Raw genomic sequence first — 22792 nt, 5'->3', positions numbered from 1 at the left:
GATTAAAAAAAAATACTTCTTTATCGGAAAAATTTCAAGAGAGGTCTTATAGGTTTTATAGATCATGTGTTTATGTCACTAATCTATAAATACATAGTTTGAGGATAATGTTGAATTTGTGCAAAAAATGCAAGGAGAAACTCGAGGACATAAAGGTAAACCAGATTTTATTTGTTCATTTATTTATTAGTTGTGTAGTTAAGGAGTAATCTCTCTTATGGACTTTTATCTCTTCATGTACCTTGGCATTTATTCAACCTGGTCACCTGTGGTATTCACTGACTGAGGACTACCCATGCATCAGTTCTTTCTATGTGTGGAAAGAATAATAAACACAAAAAGACTCATCTCTGCTTTTATGACATTTATTTTCTAATGGGAAAGAGACAATAGACAGGAAAATAAATAAGTAAATTTTTTTTAAATATTAGAATATATAAAATGGTATGTTCAATAGTGATGAGACATAGAGAAAATAAAAGAGTTAATATGATAAATTATCATGGGAGCTAGAGTTGTGAGCCAGTATTTGAAATGATGAGGTACCCCACATTTCTAAACCACATACTAAAAGAAAACATGATAAAGATTCAGAAATTGATAAACAGAAAAGTTCATGTCTTATATACAAGACATTACCAATGTATCCTACCCTGTGTCCTAGAACAAGGAAAGATTTTTTTTTTATTTTTTTCTTGTTGATTGGAAAATGTTTATTTAAATATGGATTTTGTTAAAATATCTTGGTAAAAATGATGTATTTGGATATGTTATATAGTGAACATTATAGTGAAACTTTATAAGAACATTCAATACATAGGGAACTCAGATAGCCAACAAACTCAATCTTTCAGAGACACATAAAACTGAAAGTAGTTATATAAGTAAATTTTGGAAAAACATAGATGGACACAACTCAGATATGAGAAATCCATCTTTGATGTACCTAAGATCTTTATTTTATTTATGCACAATTCTGATAAACTTGAATTCCTAAATTCACCTCAGATTAGAAGCATCAAGTTAATTTCCAGAAGAGAACTGTTTCAAACACATACACTAAAACCAGGAAGAAATGACTACAGATAATTTTTAAGATAAAACCAAAAGGTGGTTTGCACGCGGTGGCACAGGCCTGTAATCCCAGTGGTTCGGGGCTGAAACAAGAGGATCACGAGTTCAAAGCCTGCCTCAGCAAAAAGCAAGGTGCTAAGCAATTCAGTGAGACCCGCCCCCCAGCCCTATACAAAATAAGCTGGGGGTGCTGGGGATGTGGCTCAAGTGGTAGCGCGCTTCATGCGAGGGGCACTGGGTTAGATCCTCAGCACCACATAAAAATAAAAGAAAGATGTTGTGTCCACCGAAAACTAAAAAATAAATATTAAACAATTCTCTCTCTCTCTCTCTCTCTCTCTCTCTCTCTCTCTCTCTCTCTGTCTCTCTTTAAAAAAAAAATAGGGCTGGGAATGTGACTCAGTGGTGGAGTGCCTTTGGTAATCTATAATTACCAATATTTTCTGGTGACACCATTCCATATTTGGTATTGGTTCTGATGATAATGGTCTTGAGTCACCAAGAGAGATTTATATCTACTAAAGATGATAATATATGCCTCATGAACTTCACAAAAACTTCCCTGGAACTTAAGGTCTCTGATTTAAAATAGGTAATCAAATGGTTGCCTAAAAAATTAGTTATTTTCTGAATTCATTAAAAACTTAGCTACTTAAGGGATCCAGGCTTGTGTTTAAAACAAAAACAAAAAACAAAAATAAAAACAACTTTGGGGCTTTTGCAAAAAAACGATTAGGTTTTACCTCAGTTCATTCTCAGCAAAAGTCTCAGATTCAGGGGGCTGGGGTTGTGGCTCAGTGGTAGTGCCCTCACTTAGCACGGGTGAGGGCCTGGGTTCGACCCTCAGCATCACATAAAAATAAAATAAATAAAGGTATTGTTTCCAACTACAACTAAAAAATAAATATTTTTTTAAAAAGTCTCAGATTCAATTTCATCCACCTTAGATGTGTTCTTTCTAAAAGAAAAAAAAAAAACTATTAATAATAGTCACAGGGCACCAGTATTTCTCATCTTTATTGACACTCTATTTAAGTTCTAGTAGAACTTAAAACTCTTGTCTTCTTTCTAGAAATATTTTGTCCAAGTCCTCCAGCCATCCTTAATGGGAGGCACACGGGAACTGCTTTGCAAGATATTCCATATGGAAGAGAAATATCTTACACATGTGACTCCCACCCAGACAGAAGGATGACCTTCGACCTCATTGGGGAGAGCATCATCCGCTGCACAAGTGACAATCAAGGCAATGGGATTTGGAGCAGCCCTGCCCCTCGCTGTGTGCCTTCTATTACTTCTGGTCAGTATCCACTTCCACATATCTGAATGGGTTGACAATCTAAGCGAGACTTTCCACATTTCTGTAGCAACAGTCAATTTTGCTTGTGTACATGACTTTGTTATGAATGGCAGAGACAGTAATACCTCTCAGGTGAATAACATTTAGAGCGGCTGGGTTCCTGGGTCAGTGGTATGTTCCTACCTGTGTATAGTCTCAGATATTTGAGAGGCTGAGACCGGAGGACTACTTGAGCCCAGGAGTTCAAGACCAGCCTGGGCAACATAGTGAGATGCCTTCTAAAAAAAATAAAAATAAAAAGCCAACTTGTTGTAAGGCCAAGTAGGTAGAATTCTGGCGGCTCTTCCTGTAGGGTAAGAATGGGATGAGAGCAGGAAGAGGGGTGGAGAGAGTCCGTGAGGTCCCATTTCTGTTGAAAATGTTTTCAAATCCCTGAAAACCAATGTGGAAGGAAATCTCTACTGCCAGTGGTCTTTACACTGAACAGACGGGAGCCCTGAGCAAAAACCACATGTCAATGGCATAATTTACCATGGGGCTGGTAATGCTACAGAAGAAATTTTAAAAACTCAGATGTCAGTATTTACATGCTTTTTGTTACTGGCAATGTTTTGTTCAAGCCGCTGCCTGCATTTGGATGATCCTCCACCTCACCATTAACAAAGGTAGCTCAGGCTGGGCGTGGTGGCACATGCCTCTAATCCCAGAAGTTCAAGAGCCTGAGGCAGAAGGACTGAAAGTTCAAAGCCAGCCTCAGCAGTTTAGCAAGGCCCTGTCTCAAAATTAAAAATAATAATAATAATAATAATAATAATAATAATAATAAAAAGGACTAGGCATGTGGCTCAATGATTAAGCACTCCTGAGTTCAATTCCCCAGTACCAAAAAAAAAAAAAAAGTCTCTCAGGATGCCCTGGAGATGTGGAGGTTAAGGTTGTGCTTTTAGTCTATGTAGCTTTTTCCTTTTATATGACCATTTGACTTTAAATAACTGTACCAGGTAATCTTGGTTCCTTTGTGGCTGTGATTGCCCACACAAAGTCTCTACCTCCAGTAAGGACAGAACAGCATTGAACTGATAGTTTGTGGATACTTATAGTACTTCTGAAAAAGTTTGCAGAGGATTGTGTTCAAATGCAGTCATCTACTCTAAAGAATTAGCCTTCTCCTGATGAGCTAGCTGTGAGTGGCTTATGACCACCTGCCTGTCTTAGGTCTTCCGGTGCCTCTAAGCCAGAGATATTCATATTGGTGTGTTCACACTTCTGCATTTAACTGGCTGCCTTTTCTTTTCTCTGTGTGGGAACTCGTTCTCAGCATGCCCACATCCACCTAAGATCCAGAACGGTCATCACATTGGAGGACATGCTTCTTCATATCTTCCTGGGATGATGATCAACTATACGTGTAACCCCGGCTACTTGTTGGTGGGAGCTACCTTCATTTTCTGTACACACAAGGGAACCTGGAGCCAGTCTAATCATTATTGCAAAGGTATCTCAATTCTTGATATTTCTCATTCTTTCTGGGTTGTTATGGGAAATAGATGCATGAGGTTAATCAGGCTGAAAGATCATTGAGATTATTGTCATTTAATAAGGTTGGGAGAGTGGTGACGTGAGTGTCAATAGGGGAGGAGAAAAGCAGAACAGAAGGTAGGAAGGAAGGCTTCCCAAGGATCCTTAGCTCTGCTCTGAAAGTGAGGATAGTGGGTGAAATTTCCAGATATGGGATAGGCATCACCAATTTCAAATGCTTTGCTGATTTTTAACTAATTGCTCTAGAGGATCTCAGAGGTCACAGATAGTCCTCACAAATACCCTTAGAAGATAAGTTAGAGACTAGAAGCGTCCTTTGCCATGAGGAAAACTGAACCAAAAGGGAGACAGTTAAGAAGTACCTTGTCCATCTCACATGAACAGAGAGGTTGAGAACAATTACTTCCTAAAATTACTGAATATGGAGCCTCCTGATACTAGAAAAAAAAACAAAGATTTATTTTATTTGCTCCCTGGAGCCAGTCCTTCAAACTATTTCCTTTATTCCAGCTTATCTGCAAAAGCAATACCTGAGCCCGGCATGGTGGTGCACACTGGTGGTTCCCAGCAGCTTGGGAAGCTGAGGCAGGAGGATGGCAAATTCAAAGCCAGCCTCAACAACTTAGCGAGGCCCTAAGCAACTTAGAAAGATCCTGTCTCTAAATAAAATATAAAAAAGACTGGGGATGTGGGTCAGTAGTTAAAGCACCCCTGGGTTCAATCTTTCACTTAAAAAAAAAAATCAACACTCCATTTAAAAATCTTTCTTGGTAATGTTCTATAAAGCTCCAAATAGGAAACTTAAATAATATTCTATAATTAGACAGGGTTCTGAGGGTTTTTGTTATTGGACTCCAAAAGAGTCCGATAAAGCAGGATTGTCACTTGCCATGTTTTAGAGGAGGAAGGCCAGAGAGGGGCACTAACTAGTCCGTGTTAGGCAGTCCATGAATGGTCGTCTCAGGATTGGACCCCTGCTCAGGCCCTACTTTTAAACACTGCGCTGTATACTGTCTCTTTTCAAATGCTATTCTTTTGACTTTACAAAAGTGTAAGTTAAGTGCTTTGGCTACTTGCTTCCTTTCTTGTCTGTTCTTTCTTTTTAGAAATACTAGGCTCAGGGCAGGGATAATGTAGGAGGGACTTCAGACACGCCTCAATTTCAGATGTTAGGGAAAAGCCCACCTTAGGACCTGCCCTGGGTACGGGATCACAGGGCCCTTCCTGTTCTCAGAGTCTCAGAAGTCCTTCTCATGCTCCCAGCCCTCAGCCTTCTCATTTTAGAGAAAATGAAGCCCACCACAGAGATGGGAAGTGACTCTCTTGTGCTTACTGGCAACAATAGATGGCACAAAATACAGAATCCTTGTGGCTCTGCGCATACCTATGAGTTCTTCCCCCTTGCTTCAGTTATTTAAAAAGCATGAAAATGAGTAAATATTTGAAGACACAGGTTAAGACTGTGGGATGGTTCTGCTCTTGACAATGAAAGGCTAGTGTTCTATGCTCATGGCAGCTGCTTTATTTCCATTTATATAAAATTCATTTTTCCTTAATAATTTTCCCCTTCAAGTGTACCATAGACCAGGGTGTCTCCACTCTTAGCACTGGCAAGATCAGCCAGAACCTGGTTCAAAGGGCAGACTCTCCAGCTCCATCCTATGCCCTCTGATTCTGTTTTGAGAAAGGGTCAGAAGTCTACTTTTAACAAACCCATCAGAATTTCTGATGCAGGAAGACCACAGACCACTTTTGAGGAAATTCCACTTGCCCTTGTTGGTACTTGTAATGGGAAAAACATTGGGCTAATTTTGAGACTCACAATGGCAAAGGAGTCTTTGCTTGAAGTTGAAGGACCTATTGATGGCAGAAAGAGAAAGCAAATCAAAGGATGAGTTAAATGAGATAAAGTAAAAGAAATAGATGATATTTTAAATTCAGAATCATGAATTGCTAGCTTCTTTTGTTCTGTGTATAGAAATGGGCCTGAAACACATGCTCCCAGAGCAAAAATATCAGTATGTATTGTACACCTAGAGAGTTAACATGCTGCTGCTGTGTCCTTATGGTGGAACCCAAATGGATTCCTGGCGAGAGATCATGTTATCCTAACTCCTGATCCTTCCCAAACACGCTGGTCACAAAGTTGTTAATACTCAAAAGTATTCCATATTCCTTTACTGTGTTTTCATTTTAAGAAAAATAAAAGAGAACCTTAAATCACAAGATGTTTGGGGTGGGGAAGGGTCAATAGTTCTTGATTGAAAGCATGCCCCGTCTTTGTTGAGGGCAAGTTAAGTTTGGGGTTATGATTGTTTCATTCTAGTGATTTCAGTTAACAACAATAAAATCTCAATCCCCAATTTGTCTCCTTTCAGAGGTAAAATGCAGCCTTCCACAGTTGAATGGACTTAAGCAGGAGTTGAAAATGAGAGAATATCACTTTGGAGATAATATAACTTTGGAATGTGAGGATGGATATATTCTGGAAGGCAGTCCTTGGAGCCAGTGCCAGGCAGAGGACAGATGGAACCCTTCTCTGGCCACATGCACATCACGTAAGTACCAGTACAGGGAATGGAGTCCTTCCCAGCCAGTTCATTCATTTGTCCATCAGGTGTGGTGTGATGTTCATGGCATATGCTAGTGAAGAAGTTGAGGATGTGCCATCTCAAAGTATGTCAAATTGTAATACTGATTATTTCAAGCTGAAGTCACTTGAGGAACTACAAGTGCAAAAGGGCCAATTTGCCTTCCTTTTCCTATATGCAGCAAGCCATAAAAATTCTTTTGGAGAATCTGGAGGTGTAACTCCAAGGTAGAACTCTTGCCTAGCACTATGTCTTCCATCTCAATTTTCTCTTCACTCTTCTCTATATATCACATAGTGATGATTTACTTACAGCCAGTGAGCCTCAGTAAAAGCCACATTGAGTGAGCCTTCAAGAAATTTTTTTTGGCCTAGCCTGCACAAGGCCCTGGGTGTAATCCCCAGCACCACCAAACAAACAAACAAATGTGTCATGAAGTGTCTTTTGAGCTGCAGAGAGTAGCAAGCTCACCTCTCTCCCAGCTGTAGGCTACAGGATTCGAAGCTAGTGTAGCTGGTATAGCAGATTTAGAAATCATGTTGCATTGAGCTCTGTAAAAGAGGAGCCCCCGGTCCCAGTGGTGACTGGAGTATGGTGAAGGTAGAAAATACTGAACTCTGAACTTACACACTTCAAGGCTCAGACTAGTATATACAACTTTTTTCTTAGTCCAAGTTAATTTTATTTTTTTCCCTCTGCTCACATCTTAAATCTCTTATTCATAATATGTGGTTATAAACCAAGATTGTTCGAGATGCATTTGTTACAGTTAATCTTTCAAAAGTGTTAATACTCATCATAAATAACATTTCTAAATTATAAACTCGGGAGCCGCCCAGACTCTGGCACTATGGTCATGGCGGAGGGGACGGCAGTTCTGAGGAGGAACAGGCCGGGCACAAAGGCGCAGGATTTCTATAATTGGCCTGATGAATCATTTGATGAGATGGACAGTACACTTGCTGTTCAGCAGTATATTCAACAGAACATAAGGGCAGATTGCTCCAATATTGACAAAATTCTTGAACCTCCTGAAGGCCAAGATGAAGGTGTGTGGAAATATGAACATTTAAGGCAATTCTGCCTTGAACTAAATGGACTTGCTGTCAAACTTCAGAGTGAATGCCACCCAGATACTTGTACTCAAATGACAGCAACTGAACAATGGATTTTTCTTTGTGCAGCTCATAAAACTCCAAAAGAGTGTCCTGCTATAGACTATACTAGACACACACTTGATGGTGCTGCGTGTCTTCTGAATAGCAATAAATATTTTCCCAGCAGGGTTAGCATAAAAGAATCATCTGTAGCAAAACTAGGATCAGTATGCCGTAGAATTTACAGAATATTTTCACATGCTTATTTTCATCACCGGCAGATATTTGATGAGTATGAAAATGAAACATTTTTATGTCATCGATTTACTAAATTTGTGATGAAATATAATTTGATGTCGAAGGATAACCTGATTGTACCAATTTTAGAAGAGGAAGTTCAGAATTCAGTTTCTGGGGAAAGTGAAGCATGAAGGGAATCATATAGAAAAATGTACTGATCACATAATTAACGTTAATTATGTACTGTATATATATATATATCATTTTAGACACATCAATCATGTATCCACATTATAGCTTCTTTCTTTAGTATAGGTTTTTGTATGCTGTGTGTTGCCTTTTAAAATGGGAAATACTTTTTAAGTTATTCATGAGCTGTATATTCACCAGTGTGGCACTCACAGTTTTTAAATAAGATTAGTATTATCTGTTTATAATGCTTGTTAATAAAAGAATTTACAGTTTGGTAAAATTGCTGCTAAACAATCATTGGATCACAATCCTCATCAAATAAACCTATCTATAAAAATGAGTGAGCTTGAAGTTTCAACAAGCCATTTACTGAAAAGATAGTAATGTTTTCCTTTGGTTTTACCCCTGAGTTTAGATATTTTAAACAATTCTGTAGTACATAGTTTCATCTTAACTGTTAACATTTTGAAAATTAGATAAGTGTTTTAAAATTCTGTTTATAGTTTTTGATATACATATATGATTATTATCCAAATAAAAGAGCAAATGAGGGATTAGTAATACTTAAATAAGTTTACTATGCTACATAAAGTATGTTCTAGGCCAGTATAGTATAGTTGGAAAGGTTTTACCTTTTCACAATAGCAGATTATTAAATATGTGATGATGATAACAGTAAAGCACTAAATGATGTTCCCACTGGAAACCTGCCCTGTCTCCTCCTTCTCATATCCCTTAATCCTCTCCCCAAACCACTTTGGCTTAGAAGTTTTTTCACCATGATTTAGTTGTGGCTTACTCCTATTTATATTTGTATTAATTGCTTACAGATTATACCTCATATTAGCAATTATTTCACACTACAGGAAAACTGTATTGGCATAGGCTCTTGCTTATCTTTGTTTTGGGAAATTGTTCTTACTACTTAGAAAATAGCCTTAAGATAGTTTGACTTTTCCTGTTAGTGATATTAATCTTCTAATCCTAGCAGCATTAAATAGAAATGAAGACATACTATAGTATTTATTTTATGCCCCCTCCCCAAAAATTTATGTTGAATTATTATACAGGTGAGATTATTTGCAGTAATTTACAGGTTCCAATGGTGTTTATGCATGGTCATATGTTTGGGGACTTCGTTATAATTCATTGTCTTTAACAAAAATTCAAGTGCAGGTTTAACAATTTTATAATTTGTTGAATAAGGTTTTTTGTAAAGTGTTGGAGGTCTTATTGCCAAACTGGTTATAATGACTCACTAAGATAGGATAAAAAAAAATTGTACGTGTTGTGAAGAAAATACTGAAAGCCATCTCTTGACCAAAACAAACTTGAGGAACTTTTTTTTTTTCATTTAAAGGGGTTATTTTGAAGTGAAGATGAAAATGTATTCATCTTAACTTTTTTTTTAATTTGAGGAAATAAATTATACTGTATTGCAAGGCAAGTATGTACAGAAAAGGGTGGGAAATAGTAGAAGACTGAGAGTATGTTTATATAGTTTAGTCTTTTCCAAGCCTGCCTGTCTTTTTGACTTTTAAACAGTACTATCCCAGCAGCCACAGTCATTACTGTACCACAAACCACAATTATCTTTCAAGAAGTTTTATGTTCACAGTGAAAGGAATGTGTTTACTTTGAAATTATGCATTTATATTAATGTTACTATAAACTAATGGGAATACTACTTTTTAAGCAAATTTGCTAAATATTGAGAGACTAAACTACTAAGTTAATAAATTATATGTAGCAATGTAGCTGTTCTCTGGATGGTGTCTCACAATGGATTTCTGTTGCTTGAATATTTTCTTAGTGAACATTTGAACTAAGGTAGTGACTGGGATTGGTGATTTGGCTAAATATTTTGAATCTTAGTGTTAACAGGGAAATAAAATACCATTTTTTTCCTAACTCATTCCATCCTTCTCCCTGTACTTTGTGTTTGGAATTGATCTTTAAAAAACAAGCTCACTCACTCCAAAAGAAAACCTCAGTTCGTAGTCTTTTTTTTTTTTTTTTTTAAGAGAGACTATTTTTGGGGGGGGGAGGGGGTGAGAGAGGGGAGAGAGAGAGAGAGAGTTTTTGGTGTTTGTTTTTTGGTTCTCGGGGGACACAGCATCTTTGTTGGTATGTGGTGCTGAGGATCGAACCCGGGCCGCACGCATGCCAGGCGAGCGCGCTACCGCTTGAGCCACATCCCCAGCCCTCGTAGTCTTGTTTTTGTATTTTGTATTCATATTGACATCTCACTAATCCTCATTATACTGTGAAATTAATTGACTATACTTGTTAAGACCTTAAATGAAATAATTTCTGGTTTTCTTTAATACTATTTACAGAATTTTGAAAATGCACATGTACATAAGTGGTGTTTTTTTAAAAAAGGATTATTGAACCTGAGCTGGCAAACCATTGATTAATAAAGTGTTATAAGAAGAGGAAAAATAAATAAATAAATAAATAAATAAATAAATAAATAAATTATAAACTCGGCATTTCCTTGAAAAAGTTCAAGGCTAACTAACTGAGTGCCTTTGGGGTGTTTTGGGGATCTGGCTGGACTGACAGAAGAGTCAATTAATTGGGGAATCAACCCCAACGGATATGAAAATAGAATATAAGGTCATAATACCAAACTCACTTTGCACCAAAACAAGAATAAGCACATTAATAAATAGGACAATTGATATTAATAAGATAAGGGCTTATTGTAAATAAAAATAAAATTGTCTTATAGGTGTAATAGTGGAGACAAATTCATGAGAAAAGGCAAGTTATCAAATTATATAAGTAGCACTCGAAAACAATTTAGAACTTTTTAAAAATAAATACAAGGTATAATAAAAAGTTAAAAGTTTTAAAAGCCAAACCATAGAAAATCTAAAACACACACACACACACACACACACACACACACACACTCACACACACACACAGTATTTATGAAATAACTGGTATTGGGGATGTAGTTCCATAGTAGAGCATGTGCTTAGCATGTACAAGGCCCAAGGTTTGATCCCCATCACCACCAAACAACAAAACCTAGACAGAGACCAACCTTTGGAATTCAGATGTAATTTTAAATAATTATATAAGGTGTTAACTTTTTTTTTACCTGTTGACCAATTTGACTTAAAACTTATATACTTTAAAAAGTAAGTAAGAAGACATTAGATAGAAGGGAAATAAATAGAAAATACGATGAAGGGTTAATAGTCCTATTACAGGGGGAGCAGTATCGGGGGTTGTGGTAATAGTAATAGTTGTAAAAGTTAACCTATTGAGCATTAGTACCACTGTTCAAAGATTAGGTGGAGATAAATAGATAGACAGACAAGTAGAGTGATTCTAATTTAATTCACATAATAATCTATAAAGAGGGTAGTATTCTTATTATCCCCATTTTATAGACATAGAAACTAAGACACAAAGGATTTAAGTCCCTTGCCCAAGACTGCAAATACGGTAACCTAGGTCCAACCAGGCAATTTACCTATCTGAAGGGGTTCTGTGCTTCAACAATAAATAAGCAGACAATGATCTTATATATTTGTAGTTCAACAAGTGAGTGAAAGTTCTAAGTATTAATCATAGTGAAAGGGAAAGTTATTAGGCCAAGGTCACAAATACCAGACAAAAGGTAGTTCTTTATTCAGATAGATGGAAATATATAGAATGACTAAGAACAAGCCAAGTTAACTGTTAACCAGCAGGTTCTTAAAACTCAGACCCCTCATGAATTGGGCTGGACCACATATGAACTCCTTTATCCTTTGCTGAAAAACTAGACTAAAAATAGGCCTCTTGGCTTTCTTTTTCTTTCTCTTTCTACCGTATCTAATCTTGGACTGTGAAATATTGGGGCTTTATAGTGATACAAGGGCAAACAAAGACAAGATTATGGAAAACAAGAAATTTTTAAAAGAACAAAATAAAACCAAAAAGCTTTTTATTTATTTATTTATTTTTGTTCCAAGGCTTAGGACAGATTGCTCAAGATTCCAGTCCTAGGCCTTCCTAAAAAGGAAGCTGGGGAGTAAATCACAGAGTTGGTCCAGGCTTGGAACAAATATCACAGGGAGTTTTGAGAGCAGTCCAAATTAGAAAAGTAAACTCTGAGTACTACATTAGAAAATGAATTTCCTGGAATTCCCAGGCCTACCACATTCCCATTTCGGAGGCCTGACTTGTAGCCTCATCTACCTCTGAGTGGAGGGTAATCTTGAGTTCCCCCTTAAGGCCAGAATTAATACCTATAACCTATAATTAACTATGTTCTCAAGACTAATGTAAGCACAATTGCATGCAAGACAAGTAATTTCAATTCCAGTAAAGATGTGAAAACTAAGAAAAGCCTTCACTGGAATCTCTCAGAGAGGCATAAAGATGTATTACCCGATGTGGCACCTGTATCCTAAAATCCACTTTACCCATGTCTGTCTCCCAAGGTCCTCTTCTTTAAAGTAACTACTTTCTTAGGACCTTATCTTGTTGTTTTCCGCCAAGACTCACTTTCAAAAGCTACCGCACAAGTGGGCGTATCTGTTCCCTGTTTCTCTCCTCACTTTTGGGTCTTCTTAGTTTACCAAAGTCCTCATGCTATTTCTAAGTAAATAGAACTTTTGAAGTTCACCATACAAATCCTGAAAGAGGAACTGGGAAATGCAAAAACTACCTTAGAATGAAGGACCTGGAGAAAGGGCGTAAATGTCTTTTTACCTAGGCACATAAGTATATGGAAATCGTTTAACCTCACTAGAACTTAAAAAATGCAAAAGCAAAGAAGAAGATGACTCTTCTTTTTCCCATGAAATTAACAATAACAAACAGGTTTTTAGAGAAACTGATATTGTTGTATGTTGAAAGTACCATTGTAAACAGCAAAGACTGTTATGAAAACAGTTATGCAATGTATGATTAGAATGATAAAAATATTCATGCCAGTTAGCCTTCCCAGGAATCCAATCTGATGAAATAGGGTAAGATACAAAAATATTTTACACATTTTATTCACAGTTTCATGACAAAGACTAGAACCAACTTAAATATACTATAGAAATAATTGAATGTACAGTGACACATCCACTAGAATAGATTTTATTAGTTTGCCTCCATTGCAATTTGCTTTTCAATTATATAATTATGTAAAAACTTAGAGATATGGGGAAAAGTGCCACATGAGAATATACTAAACCACATTTGAGAATTAGAATTATGAGTGATTTTTTGTTGTGTTTTACAAACTTTCTGCTAAAACTCTATTACTTTTATGATACAAAATATTACTTCAGAAAGAGAAAAATCTTCACTGAGTGTACAAGATTATATGAGTGAATTATGGGAGGAAATAATGTGAGTGAAAACAAAGAAAGGGTTTTTTTTTATATATTAGAAAAGAATTCAATGGAAAAATCAGGAGGGATGATATTGGCTGGAAGACTCCTGCTGGGTCACACCTTGTGCCAGGCTGATTTTTTGTGGCTTTTGTCTTTTTTTTAGGCTCACATGATGCTCTCATAGTTGGTAAGTTTTGTGAAGGTTTTGCTGAGAAATTCTAGCACCTTCGACAGTAAGTATCTACTTCCAGTGAATTGTTAGCATCCAGGGGTGCTGGGTTCATTGTCTTGGTGCAGCAATGAATTGAAGATCAGAACACAGAGATAGCAAGAAGTAGGTTTATTGCAAAAGCAATAGAGATACAAAGATAGACTTCTTCAAAGAGAAGGGGCCCCAGAACTAGGAATCCAGTGGAGAAGTTTTGGCCTGTTTTTTTTTTTTTTTTTTTTTTTAAGACCTCTGGAATTTCCTCCTTTCCTCCCCTGTCCACTCTCTCCTCACTATTATTGATTGGAGCCCCCTCTGTCCATGCATCTGTTTTAGTTTTTCTATTGGATCCCCACTTAGGAGCATGAGTACATAATGTTTGTCTGATTGGTGCCCTGCTTGTGTTCACAAGCCTTTTGGCCAAACAGGAAGTTGACCTCATCAGAAGAACCCCGCCATACTCCTTTGTTCTGCTCATGACCTCCTCACTCACCATCTTGCCCCGGCTGCCTAAGCCTTTCTATATCTCCCTCAGAATGAAATGCAAAAAGATAAAGTATCTTGTATTATGAATTCAAATTAAAGTGAGAATAATGATGCATTTAGGTCAGGGTGTGGTGAAACTGGCATTCTTATATACATAGAGTATCCTCCTTTCTGGATGGAACTTGAAAGCATTATGTTAAGTGAAATAAACCAAACTCAGAACACCAAGGGTCATATGTTTTCTCTTAGATGTGGAAGATAGGAAAAAGGAAAAGAAAAGCAAAAACAGAGGTGGATCTCATGAAAATAGAAGAACAACCAGTAGAGCAGAAGAAAGGGACCAGGGGAGGGAGGAGAGGAGGAGAAGGGGAAATACTAGGGAAGAATATTGACCAAATTATACTGTTACATCCTGTGCATATATACAAATTTGTAACAATGCATCCTAGTATTATATAAGATGAACCAATAAAAATATGGAAAAAAGAAAGCCCCAAAATGAAAGACATTTTTAAAAGTTTTTGTTACAGGGGGTTCTTTGGCGTTAAAATGTCTTTATTTTAATGTGTGGCTGGAGAGGGCAACTTCCTCTTTGCTTTATAACTGGGGAATAGACTTCCAGATGGTAATCATGTCGTTTACACAAATTAAAAGCCACAAGACCAGTTTGTTGAGTTTATTTCTGTGCTCTGCTTACGTAGGAACAGTTCTGTAATACAGTTTGTGTCCAGGGGAATTTCTATTTTGTAGAGTAGCCTGTGTCCTTTGTCTTACATGAGAGACAAGTTGGCAGTGCTTGCCGTTTCCTGCCTACTTAAGGGCAGCTGTTGGAGTAAAGTCTACCAAACTTTTCTGCTTGCCCCTTACTATGTATAGTAAGACCAATGCTCTAACTCAAATCCAGGGTAAAGGAGAACTTATTGTTAAATTAAAAAAAAAAAAAAGTCATTGGCAAACTCTAGGGGGACTAGATATTAAGACAGAATATTAAGCCTCTTAAAAAATAAAATTAAAATTTCTATTTATTTATTTATTTTTTACTGTCTAGGCATTTGCTTTGGTATGATCTTCTTCATTTTATCCATCATTGTTCCCAGTTGGATAATTTTTAAGTGCAAGAAAGGGTAAGTACAGCTATATTCTCCCAGAAAATGTAAACTGTTTTTTGCTCCTCTCAGAAGTCAAAGGAAAATTTTTAAATAAATAAATAAATAAATAAAAATAAAAACCTAAACAACAAAAGCACTACTACATAGACAGATGTGATAATTCACATAAAGAAGCCCTTGACACATATAATAGAAAAGTATTTATGCTATAGGAAATACATATGTTACTAAGAATATGGAAAAAATCAATAATACAGTATTTTGGGTGCAGTAGCACACACTTGTAATCTAGTGACTTGGGAGGTGAGGGAGGAGGATGGCAAGTTCAAGGCCAGCCTGGGCACTTAATAAGACCCTGTCTCAAAATAAAACAACAACAACAAAGAGCTTGGAGTGTAGCTCAGTGGTAGAACATGCCTAGGATAAATTCTTCAGTATTAGATTAAAAAACAGCATTTAAGAAAGAAATGTGAAAGAGAAAATAAGGAGGTTTTTAGAAAGGTATTAATGAAACATTGATGTCCTAGTTTTGCTGAGACATTGCAGACACTGACCGCTAGATGTAGATTCTATTTCTATCTTTTAACTAAGAGTTAGATTGTGTGTTTCTCTGGCACACATATCCCAGGCTGCTTGCATGGAAGAATTGAGATTTTGCATTAAGAAAGAAAGAGAGAGAAAGACGGGAGGGAAGAAGGAAGGGAGGAGAGAAGGAGGGGGAGGGGGGAAGAGAGAGGAAGAAAGAAGGAAGGAAGGAAGGAAGGGAGGGAGGGAGGGAGGGAGGAAGGAAGGAAGGAAATCTTTTGTAAAATCCAGTGACCTTCTTTATTGGTGTATTTTATAATTATACATTATAGCAGGATTCATTATGTCCATATTTGTGACCATTGAGTTTTTCAACTTGAAGAAAACTTCATAAAGATTATGATCTAAAGAGCAAAACATTTTTGACTGGGAAGTAAACACACAGCTTTTATGCTGGCTATTTTAATTAAAACAATATTAGTGAAATCTGTCAATAAGACCAGTGTTGTAAGGTTGATGAACAAATTCTATACTGAAGAAAAGCAGAGGTTAAAACTCCAAATGAGTAGTCTTCTATAGCAAATGTTCTTAACAAATGCAGTCTTCTACAACAACCTTTATAGAAATTGAAGTTTGATATTTCATAGAGATGCCAGTAAGGTGGGTTTCTTTTTCAAGTATATTGTCACAGTAAAACCATCTTGCAAACAACCTAGTCAGGAACTCAATTTCATAATAAAATAATCAGTATAGATTTAGATTTAAGCTAAACCCTTATTCTTCCTTAGTAAAGGTATATTTTGAAGCTTGACCTATAAGTATTCTTTGTCCTTTGTTCTTACAAAAAGAAAAAGGGAAGTGGCCTGATATTGACATTAACAGAAGTCCATTTTTCTAAGTTTCTTATTAAGCACCCCTATAATTTTCATTAATTTTTAAAAAATTTAAGGAAGAATTAAAGAAGGGATTAACTTTTATCACATTATTGATGATTTGCAATCCTTCTTAATCGTCAGCTTTCTCAGATTCAGAATATCTAATTAATTACTCTGTATTTGGCTCCTCATCTGTATCTTGGGCTGGCTGGGCTCTATTAACATTTTCTCTTGTCTCCTAGATCACCATACTCCTCACCATCCTCTCTCTCCAGACTACCCCTGGGAACAGGGACCACCTCTATTCACAGAAAATAATTATTATTTAATGACTTTTTATCTATACTTGTATAGTGGCCCACATTCATACTAAAAACAGTAAAAATTTACATGAATTTTACAAAACCCATTACCATTTATTATCTTCCAAGGAAACATGTATTTTTTTTTTACAAAACACATTACCATTTATTATCTTCTCAAGCAACTCTGTGCGGCACCAAGGCCAAACAATACTGTTATCTCAAAGCAGAGAAAACTTTGAGGTGCAAAGACATTCAGTGGCTTGCTTAAAGTTCTGCAAGTAGGAAGTTTGCCAGGAATTAGTGCTTTTGTCTACATGATTTGACTCATTTTTTGCTATTCCTTTGATGTTAGTTGCACATTTCTGAATTTGATTCTGCATCACTAAAATTCAGTACCCAGAATTGTGTACAGTAAAAAACTGCAATATTTCCTTTTACTCTTTCAATATACACTCCCTCCTCTACATATTACTGACTTTGTTCCAGCTCCTCTGGCATATTGAACCCTGCTCTCCTAACTGTGGGTAGTACCTGTGTATAAAATAGAACATGTTCTTTGGTATAAAAGAAAAAGGGAAGAAAAAGGAAAAGGACGTCATTTTTATAGCAAAGTCTGCCCACATCTTGTGGTTAACTTTATTTCCTAATCAAAAATATTTTAGAAATATTGAAACGTATTGTGTTAAGACACAGACACCTAATTATTAACAGTTTTGAATCTTCGGGCAGTATATAGGATGGTTTTACTATGATATATCCTAATTGGAGTTTTTACTTAGTATTAAAAAATTCATTTGGTTGTATTTTTCCTTTTAAGCATCTTGTAAAGATATCAGGAACTTGAGGCAAATTACCCCTTAAATCTCAAAATGAAAGTTATTGATTTCCTTTAAAACTGAAACATATGATTAAGGCAGTTTTCCTAATTTTTTCTTCCTCTGCCAATTAGCAGTAATCCAGATGAAAAGTGTAAAGAAGTGAATATCAGTTTACATCCTCAAGAAGACAGCTGTGTTCATCCTCAGACTCCGCTAACAAGACAGGAAAACAGCAGGTACCTATCTACATACTGAGCTCAAAACGTTGGCAACAACTCAGTTATCAAAAATGGAGATAGCATTTGAATAGGATATGACACTAAGCAGGTCATCAATAATAAAGAAGTCAGAAACTACTTCATGAGCTGGAAATGCTTTTATTTATTTATTTTGTTCCTGGATTATTGCCATTCCCAGCGATTTTGTGTGATGACTCTGTGGGTGCTGCCCCCAGGCACTATTTTTTTCAAAGCATTCCTAGATTTTTGTGCATTTGTGCTGTGAACCTTTGAGAAGTAGTCTGTTTTATTTCTTTTCCTGGTGGAATCTAAGCATTTGCAGCCTGTGTGCACCTCCTAGTCCTCCAGTCTTCTCCATGTGCAGGGTCTCTTAAGAATACTCTGAAGACTCACCTTGCCTTTTCCCTGGTTTCTGGCTTTCACTGAATTCTTGGCCTCCTTGAGACTCTCTTATTTCTGCCCTGCACTGGGCTAATTACCATCCCTAACCCTTCATTCCACCTCCTTAATGCAGCCTTACCACAAAATGTTGTGTGATAAATGTTGGCCCAAGGTTTGGTATGAAAGGGGAAATGATGCCACAACTGAACCTGTCCTATGATGTAATGAACAGCTAAGCAAAAAAAAAGCAAAAACTACCTACTAGACCAAGGATCTGAAAATGACAATCTGTGGGCCAAATCCAGTTGGGTATGTAAATAAAGTTTTATTGGCACGGCCATACCCATTCATTTAACTGTTAACTGTGACTGCTTACCCACCTCAACAGAGAGGTCCAACAGCTGCAACAAAGACCATGTGGCCCACAAAGCCAAAAAAATTTATTGGTCCTTCTGTGGAAGAGTTTGCCCACACCTGAACTGTATCAGACTTGGAGGAATTTCAAACTGGCTATCCTCCACTTTCAGTCTTGGATTTCCCCCTTTCCCCAGGCCTCTCTCTCAATATATTCTTCTCCATTTCCTCAGATATTTACTGCATCCCTGGGGTATCTTATTCCAACTCTTGGGCCTCTTGCAAATTTAATGCTCCATCTTTCTGTATCATACAGAGCAATTCATTTGGTCCTGGCTCGCTCTGGCTATTCTAGTAATCCTAATATTTTCTGTATATAGGTCCTCAGGGTGCTTTCAGAAATAATAGTGCCATAAGCCTTAGGTATCCCTGTAGAAAGCAGAAGTAAAAGCATCAAATTGATCAGTAAATTTTTTTTCTTTATGTCCTACCTCTTCTTCACATCAATGTGCATTAAACAAACTTGGCATTTTATATACACACATATGTCAGAAATTCTAAATTAAACAGAGGGCAGTGGAAGAGACCCCAGAAAGAAGTAAGGGGTAGTAAAGGCATTTTATAGTCAACCATATAGTCAAGACATATGTGTAAACAATTCAAATTTTTCTAAACAAAAAGCTTAGAAAATAAATAAACTTTGTCTTTTCTTCTATAATAGAAATAAATTTGCCATGTCCTCTTTTTATTATCTGGCTTTCTAGTCACTTTGCTTATATCTTATACTTTTTTTTTTTAGTTTTAGGTGGACACAATATCTTCATTTCATTTTTATGTGGTGCTGAGGATCAAACCCAGTGCCTCATGCATGCCAGGCGAGCACTCTACCACTGTGCTACAACCCCCCCCCCAGCCCTATATCTTATACTTGTTTTTCTTTACTATTTATGAAAGCAAATGAAATGTGCATTTTAAAAATTCAGAATTGGAAGTTTACTTTTTAAAACTTTAGTGATCAGTTATTCTGATCTTTCTCAAATGGGTGTTCACAGATGCTTTGGAATTCATGGTTAGTAATACCAAAAGAACGTAGAAGTCATGAGATGAAAATGGCATGCTGTCCAAGGATTCCTTTTTCTAATGTTATCCCAATAGCTCCAAGAAAAAATAGCATTATTTCTATATTAACATAAATAAGCACATAAGGGAGAAAAAGGCAAATAAAGAGAGATTTTTGAGATAAAATATGGCAAAATATTGTGCTATCAGGGATGCTTTAAGCTATGCCTCCAAGGTTCTCAGGTGAAGCACTCATTTTTCCTTTAATATCAGGATGGAAAACTTATATAAAATGGATTTTAGGCCAGATAAGCTGTCACTAAGTATAAACAGACAAAACAGCAGACCATGAGAACCATGATCATGTTTACAGAGTTTTTAAAAAAATATTCCACAACATTACTTAAAATATCATTTGTTTAGATTTATTCCTTCCATTACCTGTCTGCAACACTTTCCAACTTTATTCCTGCCTAAGTTCCATTAACTCAGCTCAGAATTCATTCACCTAAGAAACTCTTTTTTTTTAAGAGAGAGAGAGAGAGAAAGAGAGAGAGAGAGAGAGAGAGAGAGAATGTATTTTTTAATATTTATTTTTTAGTTTTCGGCGGATACAACATCTTTGTTTGTATGTGGTGCTGAGGATCAAACCCAGGCCACACGCATGCCAGGCGAGCACGCTACAGTTTGAGCCACATCCCCAGCCCCCCAAGAAACTCTTAAAGTTAGAAAAAAATATATAAAGTACCTGCAATAAATTCCACTCAGTAGTAGATAGTATTTTTAAGTTCCTTTGCATATTATTTTACATTTGCAGGGTGGATATCTTGAGATTGTACAATAGGAAATCTGGATTTTTTTTCTCCATCAATGAAAACCATTTTTCTCCTATCCTTAAAACTGTACATAAATACATCCCATAGTATTTGATATTCAAGTACTTTTTGCTTATTAACTCTGCTATAATTCATTTGATTGCTCATTTATTTTTCATTTATCAGCTATATAATGTACCATATGTTGTGCTTATATTTTTTCCACAGTAAATCATTAACTTCTTGTGAGTAGAGAGACCATTTCTTTTTAATTTCCCAAAACCTCTGAATATAGTTAATTAAATGAAAAGTGTTCAGTAAATACTTGAAAATTAGTTTATCATAATTTCCTTTTTCTCAACTCTTTGCACACCATTTTTACATCAAAGTACACCTCCAATTGTATACATTGACTGTTGATGGCCTTTTAATAGAAAGGTAGGAGTCCTTAATAATTTTGTATCAAGTATCCTTTTTTAAGATTGGAATTTTTTCAATTTTCCTCTTCCTTTTTATTTTTTAACTAATGCAGAAAGTAAATTTTACATGGCAATGAAGTATCATGTAATGTTTGATATATATGTACATTATGTAATGTTTAAATCAGGCTTAAACATATTTATCTCCTCAAATATTACTCACTTCTTCATGGTTTATTCAAATTTCCCCACATTTTTTAAATTGATGCCTTGTTTGTACATACTGATGGGATTAATTGTTCCATATTCATACATCCACAATATAACAATATAATTTGGCCATATCACTCCCTGGCACTTTGCCCCTCTTCCCCACCTTTCACTCCTTTGTTCCTTTCTTCTGACCTCCCTTTAAGATTAGAATTCTGACCAGAGTGTTCCACAGGAGCAAATTAATCATCTATAATCCCAGTGGCTTGGGAGGCTGAGACAGGAGGATCTCGAATTCAAAGTCAACCTCAGCAAAAGCAAGGTGCTAAGCAACTCAGTGAGACCCTGTCTTTAAATAAAATACAAAATAGGGCTGTGGATGTGACTTAGTAGCCAAGTGCCCCCTGTGTTCAATCCCCTGTACTCTGCCCCCCCACCACCAATTTAATCATCTGTAGCCGCATGATATAGATAAGGAGTGAGTTAGAGTCTAGCAAGCATGAAACCTTGCACCCAGGCCAGGTGCTGGGGCAGAGTGAATGACATAGATAAAGAGGCAGACACCAAAGACCTAGCTGTGTGTTGAAGGACATGAGAATGTTTGAAGAAGACATAGGTAGCAGGTGATGCTGGGAAGCTTTGTGAGACAAATGAGGAATAGGGTGGCAGTCATCACTGGGGTCAGGTGACCCAATGGCCCTCACTAGGGAGTCTGTCCTTTGGTGGCCAGAGAAAAGAGGCTTCAACATGAACAGGGAAGCATTTGGGTATCTTGCTCTGCATGTCCTACCTCAGTGCATTCTTGACTGTGATAAGAGGAGGAGGACCTGCTTGCTGAAGCTGATCCTCCTCTAAGACCCCAGCCACTATTCACTGCCCCCACCACCACCACCCATAGTTCCACTTTGCACTAAGTGACCTGTTTATTTTCTGGAACAAGGCTCTTTTTATTTATTTGTTTAACTCTGAGAACACATTTTGTTGGAGAAAAGAAAAAGGGAAAGGTCAAGTTACTCATTAATCTCTCTCTTATCTACTCATGTCTCCAGTTACACCATACTTTCTAGAGCCCTACATAGCAACCACTACAGAGGGAATAAACGCTTCTAAGAGCTTGAAATTTATATGAGATGCCAGCATTCTGATTATCAGCATATAAGTTCTTGGTGGTTCAGTTTTCCTCTGTTGCTGTCATCTAAACAAATATATCCTCTATTTCAGTGTCCCTCCTTGACAAGGTATTATAAAGCTGAAAACCTCCAATTACCTTTTGGCAGGAAAGGAGCCAGTCCACTTCAAGAGAATAAGATCAGAGGTTCATGAACTCTGAAGTGACTTCACAGAGAAGCAAATGTGTGCACCTGAAGACACCTTAGCTGTCCCAGGGTCCAGCAAAACTCCACCTCTTAGTCTGCGTTCCTCTCACCCCTCACCCTCTTTCCTGTGCTGAAAGCACACAGCATCGACTCAGGGGACAAGACGGTAGATATGAAAAACTGTTTCAATCATTTAAAGGAAGAAGCTGCTTTCTAGGAGTTCTGGTTTAAAAGCCTGTCATTTTCCTTTCTTATTTTAAAATGTTCATGATATGGAATGAGCTCATTATAGAGAATTTGGAAA

At 36.8% G+C, this 22792-nt stretch overlaps 2 protein-coding genes across 2 annotated transcripts in view; both read left to right on the top strand.

The window, feature by feature from the left end:
- Cr1 (complement C3b/C4b receptor 1 (Knops blood group)) overlaps positions 1-22792 on the top strand; it is a 68090-nt gene that overhangs the window by 39570 nt on the left and 5728 nt on the right. Inside the window, exons 17-21 of the mRNA XM_077802939.1 lie at positions 2147-2374; positions 6292-6471; positions 13533-13556; positions 15112-15187; positions 17827-17931. Coding sequence (XP_077659065.1) covers positions 2147-2374; positions 6292-6471; positions 13533-13556; positions 15112-15187; positions 17827-17931 — 613 coding nt within the window. The remainder of the gene's footprint in view (positions 1-2146; positions 2375-6291; positions 6472-13532; positions 13557-15111; positions 15188-17826; positions 17932-22792) is intronic.
- LOC113181750 (MOB-like protein phocein) lies at positions 7339-9948 on the top strand. The gene has a single exon (XM_026387373.2). The coding sequence runs from the start codon at positions 7355-7357 to the stop codon at positions 8030-8032; it is 678 nt and encodes a 225-aa protein (XP_026243158.2). The 5' UTR covers positions 7339-7354; the 3' UTR covers positions 8033-9948.

This window comes from Urocitellus parryii, chromosome 9 (assembly GCF_045843805.1).
Source record: "Urocitellus parryii isolate mUroPar1 chromosome 9, mUroPar1.hap1, whole genome shotgun sequence".
In the NCBI taxonomy this organism is placed as follows: domain Eukaryota; kingdom Metazoa; phylum Chordata; class Mammalia; order Rodentia; family Sciuridae; genus Urocitellus; species Urocitellus parryii.
The sequence above is the reverse complement of the archived record's forward strand: the minus strand, read 5'-3'. Positions and strand labels throughout refer to the sequence as shown.

Excerpts from the sequence above, each read along its gene's own strand:
- LOC113181750 (XM_026387373.2), top strand. The coding sequence starts at position 7,355 with ATGGTCATGGCGGAGGGGACGGCAGTTCTGAGGAGGAACAGGCCGGGC.